Source organism: Osmia lignaria, chromosome 12 (assembly GCF_051020975.1).
Source record: "Osmia lignaria lignaria isolate PbOS001 chromosome 12, iyOsmLign1, whole genome shotgun sequence".
Lineage (NCBI taxonomy): Eukaryota > Metazoa > Arthropoda > Insecta > Hymenoptera > Megachilidae > Osmia > Osmia lignaria.
In genome coordinates this window covers 6,840,517-6,856,715 of record NC_135043.1, presented here as the reverse complement: position 1 = coordinate 6,856,715, position 16,199 = coordinate 6,840,517, and the positions used below count along the sequence as shown (strand labels likewise).

General features: G+C 40.6%; 1 protein-coding gene across 7 annotated transcripts in view; it reads right to left on the bottom strand.

The window, feature by feature from the left end:
- Ppn (proteoglycan-like sulfated glycoprotein papilin) overlaps nt 1–16,199 on the bottom strand; it is an 83,101-nt gene that overhangs the window by 65,024 nt on the left and 1,878 nt on the right. For 2 of the 7 annotated variants that reach the window (XM_034321834.2, XM_034321836.2), the window contains exon 1: nt 15,790–16,026. The exons of 1 other annotated variant lie outside the window; for it this stretch is intronic. In XM_034321834.2, the coding sequence (XP_034177725.2) occupies nt 15,790–15,812 (23 nt within the window). In that variant the 5' untranslated portion in view covers nt 15,813–16,026. Of the gene's footprint in view, nt 1–15,789; nt 16,034–16,199 lie in introns of those variants that run through there. 4 more of the 7 variants (XM_034321831.2, XM_034321833.2, XM_034321835.2 and 1 more) reach the window with 4 other exon arrangements.

Genomic DNA, 16,199 nt, shown 5'->3' with positions numbered 1-16,199 from the left:
TTTTTAGTAAATAATAAAGATTTCATAAAGCCTATGAAGAATCCTTTTTTTTGTCACCCTCTCTGCGAACCTGAAGTCCATCCACAAATGCTGAAACACACCAGCTATAAACTTACTTATTAACCATCGAAATTCTCGGCCAACCGTAATCCTACCGTCAAATAATTCACCGTCTTTCAAAAGCCGACTACACCTAACGTCTAACCTACTTGAGACAATTCACTTGGTCCTGAACCTCGAGGTATCTCCCTTAGCGCTCAAGTTATTATTCAAATTAGTACATACAACCAGTACCTATATGTAACAGGATAATCCGACGGTCCCTGGTGACTCGAAAAACTTTCTAGGATTTTAGGACAGGAAAGGATTAATCCGTTGGCTGGCAACGATGCATCGTAAATCTCAGCCAAATGACACCCGGCACTCGGTTCACGATGCTTTCCAACGACACTCTTCGCAGGGAGAAAAATACCAAACAAATGTCAGCCGTAGACTGACGCAGAATGACGCGAATGATTACGATGAGAGAGCTGAAAGGACGGAGGACTTTCGTGGTTGCAGTTGCAAAGAAGACGTTGCTTTGTCTAAGGCGGTTATGGCGGAAGTGTACTTCGACGAAGCCACGCTAATGCACTCTGCATACAAGAACTTGTCTTCGGGCACGGTAGTCGTGAAAAAAGAAAGTAACGAGAAGCATGGCCTTTCGCGCAAATGCTCGTTATTGCGACCTATCGCGATACACGGGGATTCGTTGGAATATGGGTCGTCACTGCTCCCACGGGACAATGGGTTAGAGACGCGGAGATGTAATTGGGCGAGCTTCGGGCTAAAAGGCACAGGAGCTTCAGGTCGTTTCGTGAACGAAAGGAAATGTCAAAGAAGAAACGAAAATGGTCTGATAAGAAAGAACGTTTAGAAGAGAGTCTTTGTAATAATTTGAATTTTATATAAAAAAAACTTCGATACTCGATGTTATATCGTAAAAAGTAGACGATTCAACTTCCTGGAAATGTTCATACAAGAAGTTACGTAAAATATTCTCATTACGAAGTTAAGGCACAATCGTTTCTTCACCTTGCATGCTTGTACATACTTGCTTTACTTAACGCGTTTACTTAAGCTGTGGATTATAAAATCCTCTTACGTCGCTCTTTCATTTTCTCATATTTGCTATTCGAACTACAACTTCCATGTATCGTTTTTTTATCGCGGCATGATTCAAATATGCGATCGATCGATTACGCGGTCGCGGTAACGGTATTCCAATTAACGAGACAAAGAAGGAAATGCTTCGTGGATATCGACGAGCGATCGGAACCGATTGCACCGGGCCAATAACGAGTTCCCCGCGTGATTTCCGGCGGGCTGGCATGTCAATGCTCTCATAAAATTCGGGAATTCGAATTGACGTCAGAACGAAAGCCACGTAACAGTTTCGATTGAATATCCTCCCAATAAACGTTCCATTTCAGACATTTTGTATCTTAGTTAAAATATCCTATCAATCTTTCATTTCAAAACATATTTGAAAATTTTTGAAATTTTTTAAACAAACTTAGAATATTCTACTTAATTTTTTAAGAATTTAGAAATCATTTCTAGATGGTTTTGATAACAGAATGGGTTATTCACGCGATAGGGATTCGTGATGGAAGTGTTTAGAAAAAAGCGTGCTTCGAAAATGTCTATTTCACCCACGCGTTTCCGTTTCCACTCGATTCGACCCAGTGAAAACGTATCGATCTTCCGTAGGACGCCATAATCCTAGACTCGATCCAAGCTACATCATCATTCGTGGAGAAGCGCACACATCACGAAGAATAGTTTCGTGGGTTCCCAGTCAACAGAATATTACACATTATCTTCCTCCTCGCGCTTTTATTTCGTAATACCATTGACATGGCCTGTTTTTTTGAGCACTCGCTCTCTAAGCCCTTTTGTGGCTTAAACGATCTTAAGTATGAGTGGCTCGCTATTGTACGAAACGTTTCTTTACCTTCAGAATTCTGGTATTTAAAAGTTTGAAATATACAAAATATGGTTGAACAATTTGTATTCGGTGCATGTAATTCTTCAGACGATACAAAAATTGTAGCTTTATTTTGGAAACAACGAATCGGCCATTCGTCAAATGAATGTTTAAAATTTCTATAGAATAACAACTGTCAAAATCGTAAGCGTTTTCATTGAATGAAAACCAATTGATCGACAGCGAATAAAACTAAAATATTGAAAAATTTTATTTCCTCTGAATTGGCTTGTTAACGCCGGTACAGAGAGATCAATCATTCGAATCAAAATCCATACTTCATCGAGATTCATGTTCCAAAAAACTACGAACGCGTGGAAAGAGCGATTATTCAACACGTGGAACAAATGTCAACCTGAAATAGCTTTCACAACTGTCCCTGTTAGCCGAACACAGTTGACACAAGATAAATGTCGAGATCACCGAAAATTGTCTAACTTGAATACTCGAAAAATGTTCAGTCGGCTTTGTTGAAAATCCGAAAACTTGGAAACTGAGTATAATGTTATTTTATCCATAAGTTCAACATCGAGAAGATCGTATTAAAGTTAGGAAATTAATTTTATAATTACTTCGAAAAGGCAAAATCTCTAGGCAAAATAAAGTAAACGGACGAAGATTGAAGGAGCAAATTTTTCATCCTCGTTACGAACGCGTTCCATGAAATGGAAACTGAAAATGGCCCCCAGTTGCCGGCCAGTTATTCGTGGAATGTCGAAAGGATCTTCGTCTTTGTTCGAAAGGATATACCCGTGCGAGTGGTTCGCGTTACAATGGGAATGGGGGTGGTTTAAACAAGTCGTCGGTCGAGTGTGCACTCGGTGAAGCATTGATTCCGAAACTGGACCACAATGAGGGACGTTTCGTGCGAAGGGTACTCGCCTGGGCACGCGAGGGATTCTTGTAATGGCACCTGTGGAATACCGTCTGCGACCACTTTCGTTTCGTGCTTCAAAACCGGAGGATCGTCAAGGACTAACGAACCCTTAAATTCAGTTATAAATGAAGAATACACGCATCCTCGAAAATTAATTAATGAAAATTAATCGAGGATTTCAATTTAATCGGAGATACATCTATAGATCCGGGTTGATTAATTTTCATTTATAATAAAAGAACAGTATTGGAGTTGCAGTTACGGTTAAGTGGTTCGTAAATTATTTATCAAGTTTCAAGTTTATTGATCATGGAATGCTTCGGTGGAAACTCGAGAGTTTCGAAAGTATTTTCGAACAACTTTATTTGTAAAATAAGACTAAGATGCTTCTTCGGTGAATCAAGTAATTTTTTGTAAATAAAAAATTTATGTATAATTCCAAGGAAATAGACAAAAATATTTTCTGACTTCTTTCAATAAAGCATTCAAAAGATCCCACCAATTCGTTTACGTAATGGTTATTTTACGAAAGTTACTTTACATTTCCTGCCTTAGAGCGTAAGTATCTCTATTTACATTTATGTAATTCTTTATTCTTTCATTCTTTATACACCTTAGAGACACTCTCATCTCACCATTTTCATTTTTAACACGTTGTCAACTATTCAAACAGATCTACCTCATTGAACAACCATTTTTTTCAGAGAATTAATATAGCATTAGACCAAACAAGCTTTATATAACTTCCTATTGTATTATAACAAACAGAAATATACAGTGTCCAAAGAGTTAACCGAATAAATTTTACAACATAGATTATTCCGAATCGAAAACACCATCTCTAAAGAGTCTAGGAATAGAATTTTCAATTTATTTATGCAAGTGCACGAATGTGGACTGTGTACACGTCGAGTGAAAAGATTTCTAAGAAAACTTCCTCTCGTCGAGAACCACTGAAAACGACTTCGTCATATCATCGGCTTACGGATGATCGGCTGTAAACCCTACAGCGTGAGTATCTCGATCGCCACAGGGATAAATCGTTTTTTCAAAGCCGAGTCGTTTCTCGATACTACAAATACCGTTTCATTTATCATTCAATGCTTGTCCCATACGCTTGATTGCTACATTGTGACAAATAATGACTTTTATCGAGGAGAAAGTTACCTCTGAAAGGTGAAACGACGGTGTCTAATAAGAATAAAATGAAATCGTTAGGTCAATCACGAAGATATCAAAGAGATAAAGTAAATTTTGCTATTCCTGTACCAAGTTTCCAGTTAATTGCATTCGAAGCAACGAGATGGAAAAGAAGCTAGCTTCGCTTCTAATCGATTGTTCCCTCGTCGAGTTTCCTCTTCGTAACACGTTCGTGACAAACGTCAATTAGGAGAATTGATTAACGGAATGAATTCAAGTAGAATGTAATGGATCGAAGCGTGCAATTGTAGCCTTACAAGTTGTGACATTTTCTTCAAATTCAATCTGTATTCCCAAAATACTAAGAAACTTTAATTATCAATTAATAACTCTAAAACAATTTAATTTGTGAAAATTTCACCGACTTATTAAATATATTAAAATATATTTAACATTGCTTGTTCGATTCGAACGAAAGGGAGGTTGAATATTAAAAAAGAAAATAGAAAATTGATCAATGTCCGACTAAAATACCACATTGCACGAACCCCTTCAACCGAGAACAATTTGATTCGAAGCTCGAGAATAGAGCCGGGTCCGTGCTCGAGGATGAAAGTTCCAGTCTGCTGCGTTCTCATCTTACGACGTTAGATGACTGCGCACCGCGGCTGCAATTGCAATCTATGCACCGGAAGTTCCGCGTAATGAGCGCTGCCTTTAAGGGGACGACGCGTACCATTAAGTACAGCGAGGGCTGAGACGTCGCGCTTCTTCAACGAGCTTCTGAAATACACTTCTACACACCTGGGCCTCGTTTCGACAGCCCATCGAATGAATCTACAAATTTATTTGATCGTCCAACCGTGGACGCTGGGTCGATCGTGACCCAGACTTACAAAAGGCGTTCGCTATTCACAATTAAAATTTTCATCAAAATTACTAATTTCTATCCCGTGATCATAACCCGATTTGAAATCCCGTGATCATAAACCGCAATAATTATCTCAAAATGTTTCCTACAAGATCCTGTTTTACCTTGTAACGTTTTCGAAAGGTAATTACGCGAGGAAGCGTATAAAAGCTGAATTTGTTCGAGGGAGGAATCCTCGTTCAGGAGTTTCGTCCAACGCTTTGGGTGTCCTGCGGTTTTTTTCACCGCAGAACGAAAAGAACAGCTTTACGCCGCAAATCGTCCCAAACTGTCCGCTCTGTTATTAGTCCTCCCGTCCCACGAATGGTCTCGTTTGCGGCGATAGGAGACAAAACTAACGGGTGAAGAATTAAAAAGAAACAAGGAAGAAAGTCGTGTCGGGACGTAGAAAAATATGACCGGTTCGTTTCGTTGTCCGACGACGATAATAATTTTTGAGCGACAGTTATGACTGACGGGACACGTGGAACGGGTATGGAAAAAGCGATTCGAGACAATGGACCAGAGCAGCTGCACATTTTTAAATATGAAATGGCATCGACCGCTTGAAACCCCCTTCTGTGGTTTATTTTCCTACGTGAACTTTTGTAGCTTTAGAGAAAATTATGGAATTTGAAAATTTCTAAATGAAACACAGAGATAATTGACTTTTTCCCATTTGATTAAAGTTTGATACGATCTAATGTACATTTTAGCCTCCATAATTGACTATAAATTTGATCGAGATCTAGGAAACGAGTTTCCAATCGACGTGTTGTAATTTTCACCAAGAATTTAACCACCTGTCCAACACCGTGTCGTAACATTCCGCATACTCGGTGAATTTACGTAAATCGATTTAATTTCTATCGCCGATAAAAATCCATCGAGCCGACACCTCTCGTAAATCGTTACACCTCGCGGTCCTACGTGTCGCAACGATTTGTTCCTGTCAGCCGATATTCATTAAAAATAACAACCGACAATATCGCTCCGATGTACGTACAAATAGTCAGGTGAATTCAATGAAACGTCAGCCACGCAACGTTTTACAACGCGAATGTAAAAATGATCGCAAAGAATTCGGCCGATAGTACACAACGTTCGTTGTATAAACGATTAAACTGAAAATGAAAAAAATTGGCTGGGATGCGCGCAATGCACACGAACTACATAGTAAAATCTTAAGATAATAAACCAGAGATCTCTTGCAATCTTAATCTCGTAGCTGAAGGTCGTAATTAAGACAAGTATGTATAAAGGCTGGTATGTGATGTACATTCTCGTTCATAAGCCACGAGACACCGCGGCAATTGAATCAGGGGGAAAGTTTAAATTGAAGGTATCGAGGGAAAGCGGAAAATTGGAAAATGGAAGGATCGTATTCTGAATAATTGCAATTACAGCGATAACTGGTTCCCTGCGGGTGCTGCGGGTCCACGTAGGTTGTTACCTTGGAAGTATGCATATTAACTGCATACTAATCGATACTAATATTATTTTTATTAATTCAATTCACCCGCTGAACGTCCGCAACCCCCGTCGCAGGGAAAGTGCGACATTTAAGCGCGATTTGTCCCACGACTTATGGATGGGAGTGTATGTAAACGATAAGAAGGTAACCCGGTATGTTACTTCCAACTTTGCACGAGCATTACTTTGAAAGGAAACATCTTTAAATTGAAAGGCGCATTCCGGGAAAGTTAACCAGATTGAAAAAAAAAAGAAAAAGAAAAAAGATAAAGCCACACACAGAGTGAGCGTAGACCGCGCTCTTCTATGGCAGGGAGTATCGGATCAAGGCAGCAGTAGACGGTGGAGGAGGCAAAGCGGTCTCGGAGCGTGTTCGACCCGTTTAGAAGCGTCGTCGTGGTCGCGGTCGGCACGCGGTCGAAAGAAGAACGAGGAAAGCGTCGCGTAGTCGCCGCGAAGAAGGAAGAGAGCGACGTCGAGAAAAGCGTCGATCGCGAACGTGGAGAAGGCGTCGGAGACGAGGCGGAGGATCGACGAGAAAGCTTGATAGGCGTCGTCGACGGTGGGACGAGGACGAGGCGACAGAACGGTGCAACAGAGTGCGACGCGTACGGTCTTCGTGCTACCAGGCGAACATGAAGCTGGCTTGCGTCAAAAGCAGACGAAGGGCGTTCTATCGTTGCCCGGAAAGAGGGAAAAAGACGAGGAACGAGCGGCGTACGAGCGGAAGAAAGAACCCGCCAGCGGGAAAGAGAGCAACGAGACAGACGAACGGGGGAGAGACTGTGTCAATGGAGAGAGAGAGACGCTGCGAACGTCGCGTCGGTCGATTCGAAGAGGAAGAACTCGAATGGGAAGCAACAGGTTGCTGGGACACCAACTACCCCTCGCTTTGGGGATGCTACCCCCGCAGAAATTCCACGCTGCGATAAGCGCGATACAATGCGTCGCGACGCGTCCGATGAAATTAGCAAACACAAGAGGACGTCTAGCTCCTGAAGAGATCGTCCGACCGTGATTACAGAGCAAAGTCTTGGGAGGTCGATTTGGGAGATCGTGTTTGGAAGATGGGGTTGTGACACCTCCGTTATGGCTGCCACGAATAGGGATGGTATCAAGTGCGATATATATATATATATTCACAAATTTGAATCAGCTTCGATTAGAGACCCGAATACTATTCCTAGAATATTCATCTTTAGAAAAGATTGAATCTTGTAAAAATAGTACTTAAATCTCTGCGATGGAACGTATTAATTGATGGTGAGGATATTTTTGCCACAAGTTTTAGAGCAGCGATCGATAATCGACTGATGGCGATGTTTATTATCGGATTGGAAATAATGTGGGGCAGGGCGAAGAAGAAAAATAGATCGAACGTAGATACTGTCTAATGAAAAATGATTTTGATTGCTTCGTAAAAATTTTTTATTCCAATAATTTGGTAGGTTTCTGTTGAAAAAATAACGAGAAAGAACAGAGGCAACAGTAGGGTTGGAAATTCAACAGAGATAGTTTCGCCGGTTCCTGTCTTTTGAATAATTTAAACGCTATCCGATCGGAATATCAGTAACGCAAATGGTTTCAGCTTGTAGACAGAACGTCTGGCTTACGGATCGTGGCTCGTCGCCACGTGAATCATATTTAATGCAACAACAGCGGCGAGCATCAGAAGCGATCGTAAAGCTTGCTGTGCTACGATGGCCAACAACGCACCGTCAATTTTATTTTATTTTATTTTTTTTTTATATGCTCCTCTCTGAAAGAACCCATAGCAGTGCGCGATTCTCCACGGTCATCTGGGTGTTCGTTTCTGATCAGTAGAACCCCTGATCCCTCGATAAACCATGAAGAAACAAAAGTGCTCCTTTAACAACATTCTTCCTTTCCCTTTTATCCGTTCACCAATGTTATATCCTTTGCTTTTAACTCGATCGCGATTGGGGCCTTTTTGTATCACGATGTAGATTAATAGTTAGGAGTCGAAATTTTTGTAATTTTTATTTCACACTGTTAATCAATTTATGAAGTGCAGACACTAATTCCAACATTTTTAATTTGAATTAAAAGTCCTTTTAATTCTATCCAATCATAGTGAAGAGTATTCGATCTAAAATTTTAGAGACTCCATATTCAAGTCTCCCACGTGCAGGATGTTCATTACACCATGCATTTTCTTTTCTCTCCATCACGATTCCATTTTTTTTTTTTTTCAAACATTCCCCTTGAACCTCGCCGAGGATAGAGGGTCGCATCCCTATCGCGGTATTTCATCGAAGTTCCTCCGCAAAAGCGAACAGTCGTTGGTGTGCACTCGTTGTTCTTTTTCCTCGAAGCATCATCATCATCATCCCGACCGCGAAAGAATCACGATGCATGCGCACAGAAGGTTCCAAAGGAACGAGCAAACATTTTCTCTTCGCTTTTATGTCTGCCGCGTGCTCTTTTACTCCCTTTGCCGAGCATCCTCGTAATTACCATGATCAAACAATGCAACAGAGAATCGTATGTTCTTACTCGCGACGATGATCCATGAACGTTGTTGTTGTTACTGTGTTCCTTTAGCAATGCTGACATCAGGAGCACGAGGGATGGAGAATCCTGAGGCCTAAGGACATTCCACGGTAGACCACCATAGAGGTTGCAGATCATTTGTGGTCCCGCGATGCTCTTTGAGCTCTATGCGATAATTCCCGAATGGATATACGGGCGAAAGCCAAAGTGAATCTTGCTGGTACACGTGTGAATTATATTGATAGATAACAAACTTGACAATTACGGAATTGTAATACCTTCGAGAAGTGTAGATTCTATTTCAGCGAAGGATAAAATGCTTCTATTGAATTCGCGATGTTCCTTTTAAAGGAAAAATTAATCTGTACCCTGATATTAATTACCGTTAATAACATTGTGAATCTAATCGTAAGCTTTCAAGTGGATTGACTTCATTACCATTAAGAGAATGATTGAATTACTTTGAACGATCATCCGGTCGAAAGTTCCAAGAATTAATTACCACTCCCTTGGTATCTGACATTGAAAGAGCGGTCAATTAAAAAGCATCCCATGCTAATCAAATTTCTGTTACAAAAAACTTTACAAACTTTTAACCCGAACTTTTTCAGAAGACATCATTTAAAATACGCGAACCAGTTCCACGACTCGTCCATGGAATAAGTGAAATGAAACGGAAGGTCTGGAGGAGGGAGGAAAGAAAAAAATAGGGAGGCGTACGCAACCCTTGACAAGAGGGCAAGAACCAGACGAGCGCAATCGAAAGGGCCATTGTTACGAAGAATCGAGGACAGGATATTACTCGTTAGTTGTGATTCGAACTTTTTATTACGACATTGTTTCTCCCATCCCACCATCCATCCAGCTATTCAAGCCTCAGTGGAAATATTAAAATGCACGGTGCATTAATAGATGGTCTTGAAATTCCTTAATTACTATGACTACGAATCGTGTGAAAAGTAATGGAAAAAATTACTTGGGATGTTAAATGATTTTGTATAAATAAATAAATCATATTCAAATCCAAAGGATCGAATAATAAATATATTAACCTACTTTCTACGTACTTTCTACGATTCCAATCACTCTGACTTGTGATTAAAGAAGAATTAGCGAATTTATGACACGGAGATTCGATATCTTAGGCAGGATTAATGTTTGAAACGTGATCGCGGATACCGAAGGGCTGGCGCACACATGAAAACACCTGCATCAATCCAGTTTTCCCACAAGCCATATCAATCCAGTTCTATAAATAATGGGGAAACTCGGTCCTTCGAGTTCATAAATAATGGAATCCCTACTCGGGCTATTGCCGCAGACAAGAATTGACTGCCGGCTACCACGTCGGAGAATTCGAGGATGCAACGGGGCCCCGGCTATTATTTCACGTGGAGGACCAACCAAGATCTCCCGTTGAATCCACCCTCGTATGTATTTTTAATGGTCGGCCGAGTTACGTGGCTCTCTAATTTATTTACGTTAAGCTATCGCATAAATTTCATACGGCTCGACGAAGAAAAATTACGTTACTCGTCAGAATTCGAAGGAAGCCGATCGGTTTCTTACCGTGAACGATGAATTTTCATTGAAATTTCGAGGGAACACGCTCTCGAATGTATACAGAGAGCAACAAAACCTTCCGCGAGCGCGCTTCGACGAGTAATGGTTTGGCAAACAGTTTTGTTCGACTGAAAAAACATCGGCTATTATGTCTGAAAACACGACGATCCTGTATACCGGAAATTGCGGGCGCAAACGATTATCGACGCGAACTGTGGACCAACGCTAAACCATCGAGAGTGTACAGATCATTGAGCCTCGGCTCGATTAACCCTCGAAAAATGAAAACGTTTGCCACACCTGAAACGGATGCCGAATGATTAATGATCCGAAGGGTGATTTGTTTCTCTTCGTCTCCTCAACTTTTATATACGACATCAACTTCATCCTATTTCTAAGAAAAACCTTATTTTGATTTTACGAAGAACGGAATAAAAATATAATTACTTCAGAAAATTTTTCATTAATTTTCTTTCTTTTTATTATTTAACAAGCCAATATTTATTCGCGATTCTCCACAAACGACACGGTATCCCCAGGAGACCGTAAATTTAATGTCGTTGAGCGTCGAGAGAAGAGGACAGCCGGAAAGGTCGGGCCGGAAAGTCCAGAATGTAATCGACGCGACGCGGCGCGGAGCGTCCTTTTCGACTGACCTTTCTTCTTCGCCGAAAAGCCTCCCTGGGACACACATGTGCGCCCGTTGGAAGTTTAGACGTCGACCGTTGACCTGGCTTTCGAAATTATTCAGCAAGATCCCGACCCTGGGCTACGTCCAACCTCCGACGCGGATATTGGAGTTGTTCCATGAACGGCGGAACTTCCGACTCGAGTAGCAACCGAAACGTGCGATACTTAATTCACGAAACTACGCTTTTATCACTTACACCTATCGAATTCAGTTACGATGCACAAGATAAGTTACCCTTCCCTGTGTTCAGAAATAAAGAAACCACGTAACTTGAACGTGGACTAGATAAAAATCGAATGAATCTTAAAATTCATACCATGGACCATTTTGTATACCGTAATTTCCTTTCGGATAAGTAATACAAATACTGTTAATTTGTATTTGTCATATTAATACAGCATGTAATGGGAATTTTAAATGAGTCAAATGAGGTTTGAATAAATCGCACATAAAATTTAACGGCAAAACGTTGTAATTAATATTCATGACGATGTTATAGTGTAATGTGATAGAATATTACGACGACTCATTAATTCGTCTATTAAGATGTAAAAGTACAGGGTATAATAATATTTCGTAGAAGAACATCCTGTTTAATCATCGTCCATAAAGAACGAAATTTACAGTCGGTTCATTTTGTGAACTTCTACAGTCTTTGTGAATTTCTTATGATACTTGAACTGTTCTCTTTAATCGCGTTTGGGATGATAAGATGAATTACAGTAATGAGTGTTCGGTGTTCATTTCGTTCACAGTGCACTCGGAGTATAGGTGGCAATTAAATGCAGCGCACACATGTGACCGTTGAAGGGACGTTTAGTCGGCTGCATCAAAGAAACACGCAGTCCCTTTTATTAATTCATGCTAATCGCTTACCCTCTAAAAGGGGCTCTCAATCATTTACTAAATCGCTCCATTGAACGTGAAATCCATTATCTTTCGAACACAATGATGCGCTTTCTTTAAATAAAATCCATAGATGTTAATTTCTAAGACCCTTTTATTTCACGTAATTCGTGTAATTTGTCGAAACCAGTTCTTCTTTTTTTTAAATCAATGCAATTACTATTTCGACGATGGTACTCAACGAACAAAGTTGAACGCACGGAAAACAGTAATTTCGCTAAGGCAAACAAGCGACCTGGAGCTACGATAAATAAGCAGCAATACTTTTGCTACGGGACGCAGAAGGAAACCGCAGGAAGGTCTGTTCCCGTGCGTATTAACTTATGGAACAGAAATAACAGTCCTTTCCCTGGGGTGAGCCAAAATAACCCAGTGAAACACGGGATTGTCCGCGACTTACCGGTCTCGTTATTTCCGAGACCGTCCTTCTCGACTTGGGAATTCTGCCTCGATGCATGCTCCTGCCCGTTCCATTTGTTTCACCGAGCTTTTGCTATTATTTATTTCGACGCTCGATCGTTCGAGAACCCTCAACGGATACCCTGTCGTGAGGGAAACGGAAGTTGGAACGACGTAAGATGCATTCGAGACGATGGAACCAAGATCTGTCAAGCTGAAGAAACAATTAACCTTGGCATTCATCGTTTTCATTCTCTCTACAGTAAAAACACGAGTTAACAATTTTAAGCGTTAAATAATTATACGTAAATTTAACATAGAATGGGAAATTAGATAGGTTGATTAGAAGAGAATCGGAATGAAGGAAAGAAATACGAGAAAGATCGAAATAACAGCTCCTTAAAAGCTTCTTCAACTTCTAAGGTAAGTGTTAATTACGGTTCCTACCGGGAGTGGAAGCTTTCAAAGGGTTTCCTCACGGATCCGAACAAGAGGCTTCGAGGATTTTATTTTATTCCACTTTATTTCATTTTATTTCGTTACCACGGTGGTCTCGAGGGCCGTGAGCCAGCACAGATGGAACACAAGCTCGTCGGAATATTACGGAATAAAACGATTCCTCGGCCTTGCCGGCGATACATTCGTGTCGTAAAGGGTACAAAATGGAACCTGTATAGGGAGAGAGACGGAACGATGATCCGAGGCGGGACAAAAATATCTTGGATTACCGAACGTAAGATGATTGATGAGCCTGATTAATGATACGGCTCGTTTGTTGGAAAAATCCTTTGTCGAATCGGAAACTTGACCTACTCCAATGGAAACAGAAGGGAATGCAAATAAAATAACGATGGAAAAGTTGTCGATCCGAGCGCTCTCGCGATAAGACAGGTGGAATTAATCTCATCCCGTGTTACACACTTTTTCTCGATATTACTTTTTTTTTTCTCTATCCCCTTTATTGCTGGTCCGCAAGCTCCGATAGTTAATCTTGCGTTCGCCGCGAGCGTGACCCGGGCTGAATTTTAAATCTGACGTATTACACGCGTAGCCGGTGTACAGCGAGTCGAAAGGACATCTACATAGAGGTAGGAATTAGCATAAGCCATTGTCCTGCCAACGGATCGGCCATGAGAATGGTATCTGAAAGCTCGCCACAATAACCCTTTATAGAGAGCGCAGGTGGAGAGTACTGTTATAACCGTAAATTGTATGAAAACGTATCGCGCGATTTAGCGATTCTATTCGAACGATTTCTCGAAATTACGATTTCCCAATTAACCGATTATTATCGCCGGGCCAGATATTGCCAGCTCTCAATTATATACCACGACGTGTCTTGATAATGCGGGCTAAGCACGATAATCGTCCACCCTCTGCTTGAAATTGATTTAAACAATGGGGCGTAATGGATTATATCGATTATTCGGAAATTTAGTCGATTGGAGAGAATTTTTTACGATTTCTCGAAACCGTTAATTAAATCGATTAATTTTTTCAACATTTATTACACGATAGGATGTTCACTTTACGAAGACGTAATTAGATTACACGAATAAATTATTGTACCTCGATAATGTTCAAAAATTCGATATCTTCTTTAACTGCACGTTATTTGTATAAACGTTACAGAGAAAAGAATTCCGAAAAATAACAGACATACGTTCTCACCGGTCAAACAGAGGAAGAGAAAGAAAACAAACGAGTTGTACCGGGAAACATGATTTGCTAGATCGCATCCAGCAGTTCGACTTTCCTTTATCCACCGTTCGAGCCTCGCTTCAAAGGATGGACGGAAAAATAAACGCGAGAACTTCTGTCACGTTTCATGAGCATTAGAACGGGAGGAATTGCGGTCGAGATGATGCTCGAGCGATTCACGGTACATAGTGCAAAAGGGCAAACGGAGCTTTTCTCGTTAATTGAAAGCGACAAGCAGCTTTTTCTTCCGTTAATCTCGAGAAGGGAAGGAAAGAAAAGAAGAAATCGGCTGGCACATGATGCAAGGCGAACGACGACCGAGTGTGTTTTGACAAATGACAAGTTCTCTCGACAGAGAAAGAGAAAGAGGGAAAGAGGAAAGGCACGCACATGTCCCGAGAGACACACCAGTGGGTCCACCCTTCTCGACATATGCGAATTGTGTGTCAGCAGGATCGTAAAAACGCTCGGAAACAATGGGTTTTTCTGTGAATTTTCACACGAGAAGGTTCTGCCCATTGGGATCGATTAAGTTTTCAAAGCTGAGAACACGTGAAACTACTTTGCCCTTCCAAATCGCGCTTATCTAACGGAAAATGCTTTTCACAGAAAAATACAGGCACGAAGAGAGGATCGTTAAGTATCGACGTTTCAATTAATTGTACCTTTCAAAGGTGTAATTGACTTTTCCATTTCAGGAAAAACAAATAAATGAATCCTAACATGATTTAAAATTCTTAAGATTGTTAAAATACATGATGAAATTGTTTAAAATTGTTTAATAAATAATTTTCTAATAATTTTAATGATTTGAATCAGAATGCAATGAACATTCTGAATATTCTGACCTATTTATAATATATTATCTACACATTATGCGTACACTCTCCGTGTATTAATTAATTAAACTACTGTTCCATTTATCATCTACACTAACGACACACGAAGAAATAATTGTCATTGAATATTATCCAATCAACAAAAAGCACAAACGGGTTCTACGCGTTTAGATGCACTCTCATCCTAGACACAGCGGGAAGAGGAGACTCTTCGAGCCGGGAAGTCTAAAAGACGGAGCCGAAAAATCGGTGAAAGAAGCGGGTAAATGCAGCTCGTTGTCGTTCATTGCCGGCCTCGTAATTATGTCACAATTGTATGCGAGTCGCATATGTGGCGTAATACTTGGATAAGAGGAGTAATGAGTTCGATAAAAATGCGTGAGATGACTATTTATAAAGTTATTTTTTTCATGAATTTTTATCAATAATGAATGAAAACTTCATATTCAGTCGACTAGTAAAAAAACTCGCAAGCTTAATCTTAGCCTAAGCCTAGAAAATAAACCCTGTCAAATGATTATTTGTACTTTTGCACTCCAAAAAATAAGTAATTAAAACTAATTAAACTCGGAAATGTATGCATTTGTAATATATCAAAGCATGCAAAAAGTATATAAAATATTTTTATAAAATATAATTTTATTTTAGACTTCGATGAAATTTCAATAAGAGCCTTATCAATGTTAAATGCATATTTGCATAAACAATCGTAGTTTAATTATAATAAATAAAAATTTTTCCACTAACCACGTGCTGCTAGTGGTCGTCATCCCCGCTGAGGATCGCCGGGGATCACGCAGAGAAACCGGAAAACCCCTCTCGACACTTGTGTTGAACGAACGAGAACGCGCACCACCTTCGCGTACGGGAGTCGGCCACTGACTGAGCGTGACTCTGATTCTCTGGAACCGGGAGGAGGCTGCGTCGACCGGTCAGGGACCACGAGCCTGCGGCCTTCTGACACTCGAGTCACCGTCAATTTCTTCCTATCCCCTCCACCCTATGGGTCTCCTTTAGACCATGTCTTTCACAGACTGTTACGTTTCATTTACACTCTTCGCTATTTCTAAACAGACCTCCTAGGTCTTCCGAGGAGAAACTGGATTATTCGGCCAACACACCATTTGATGCTTATTCACGTGCTCCGCCTTTCAGAT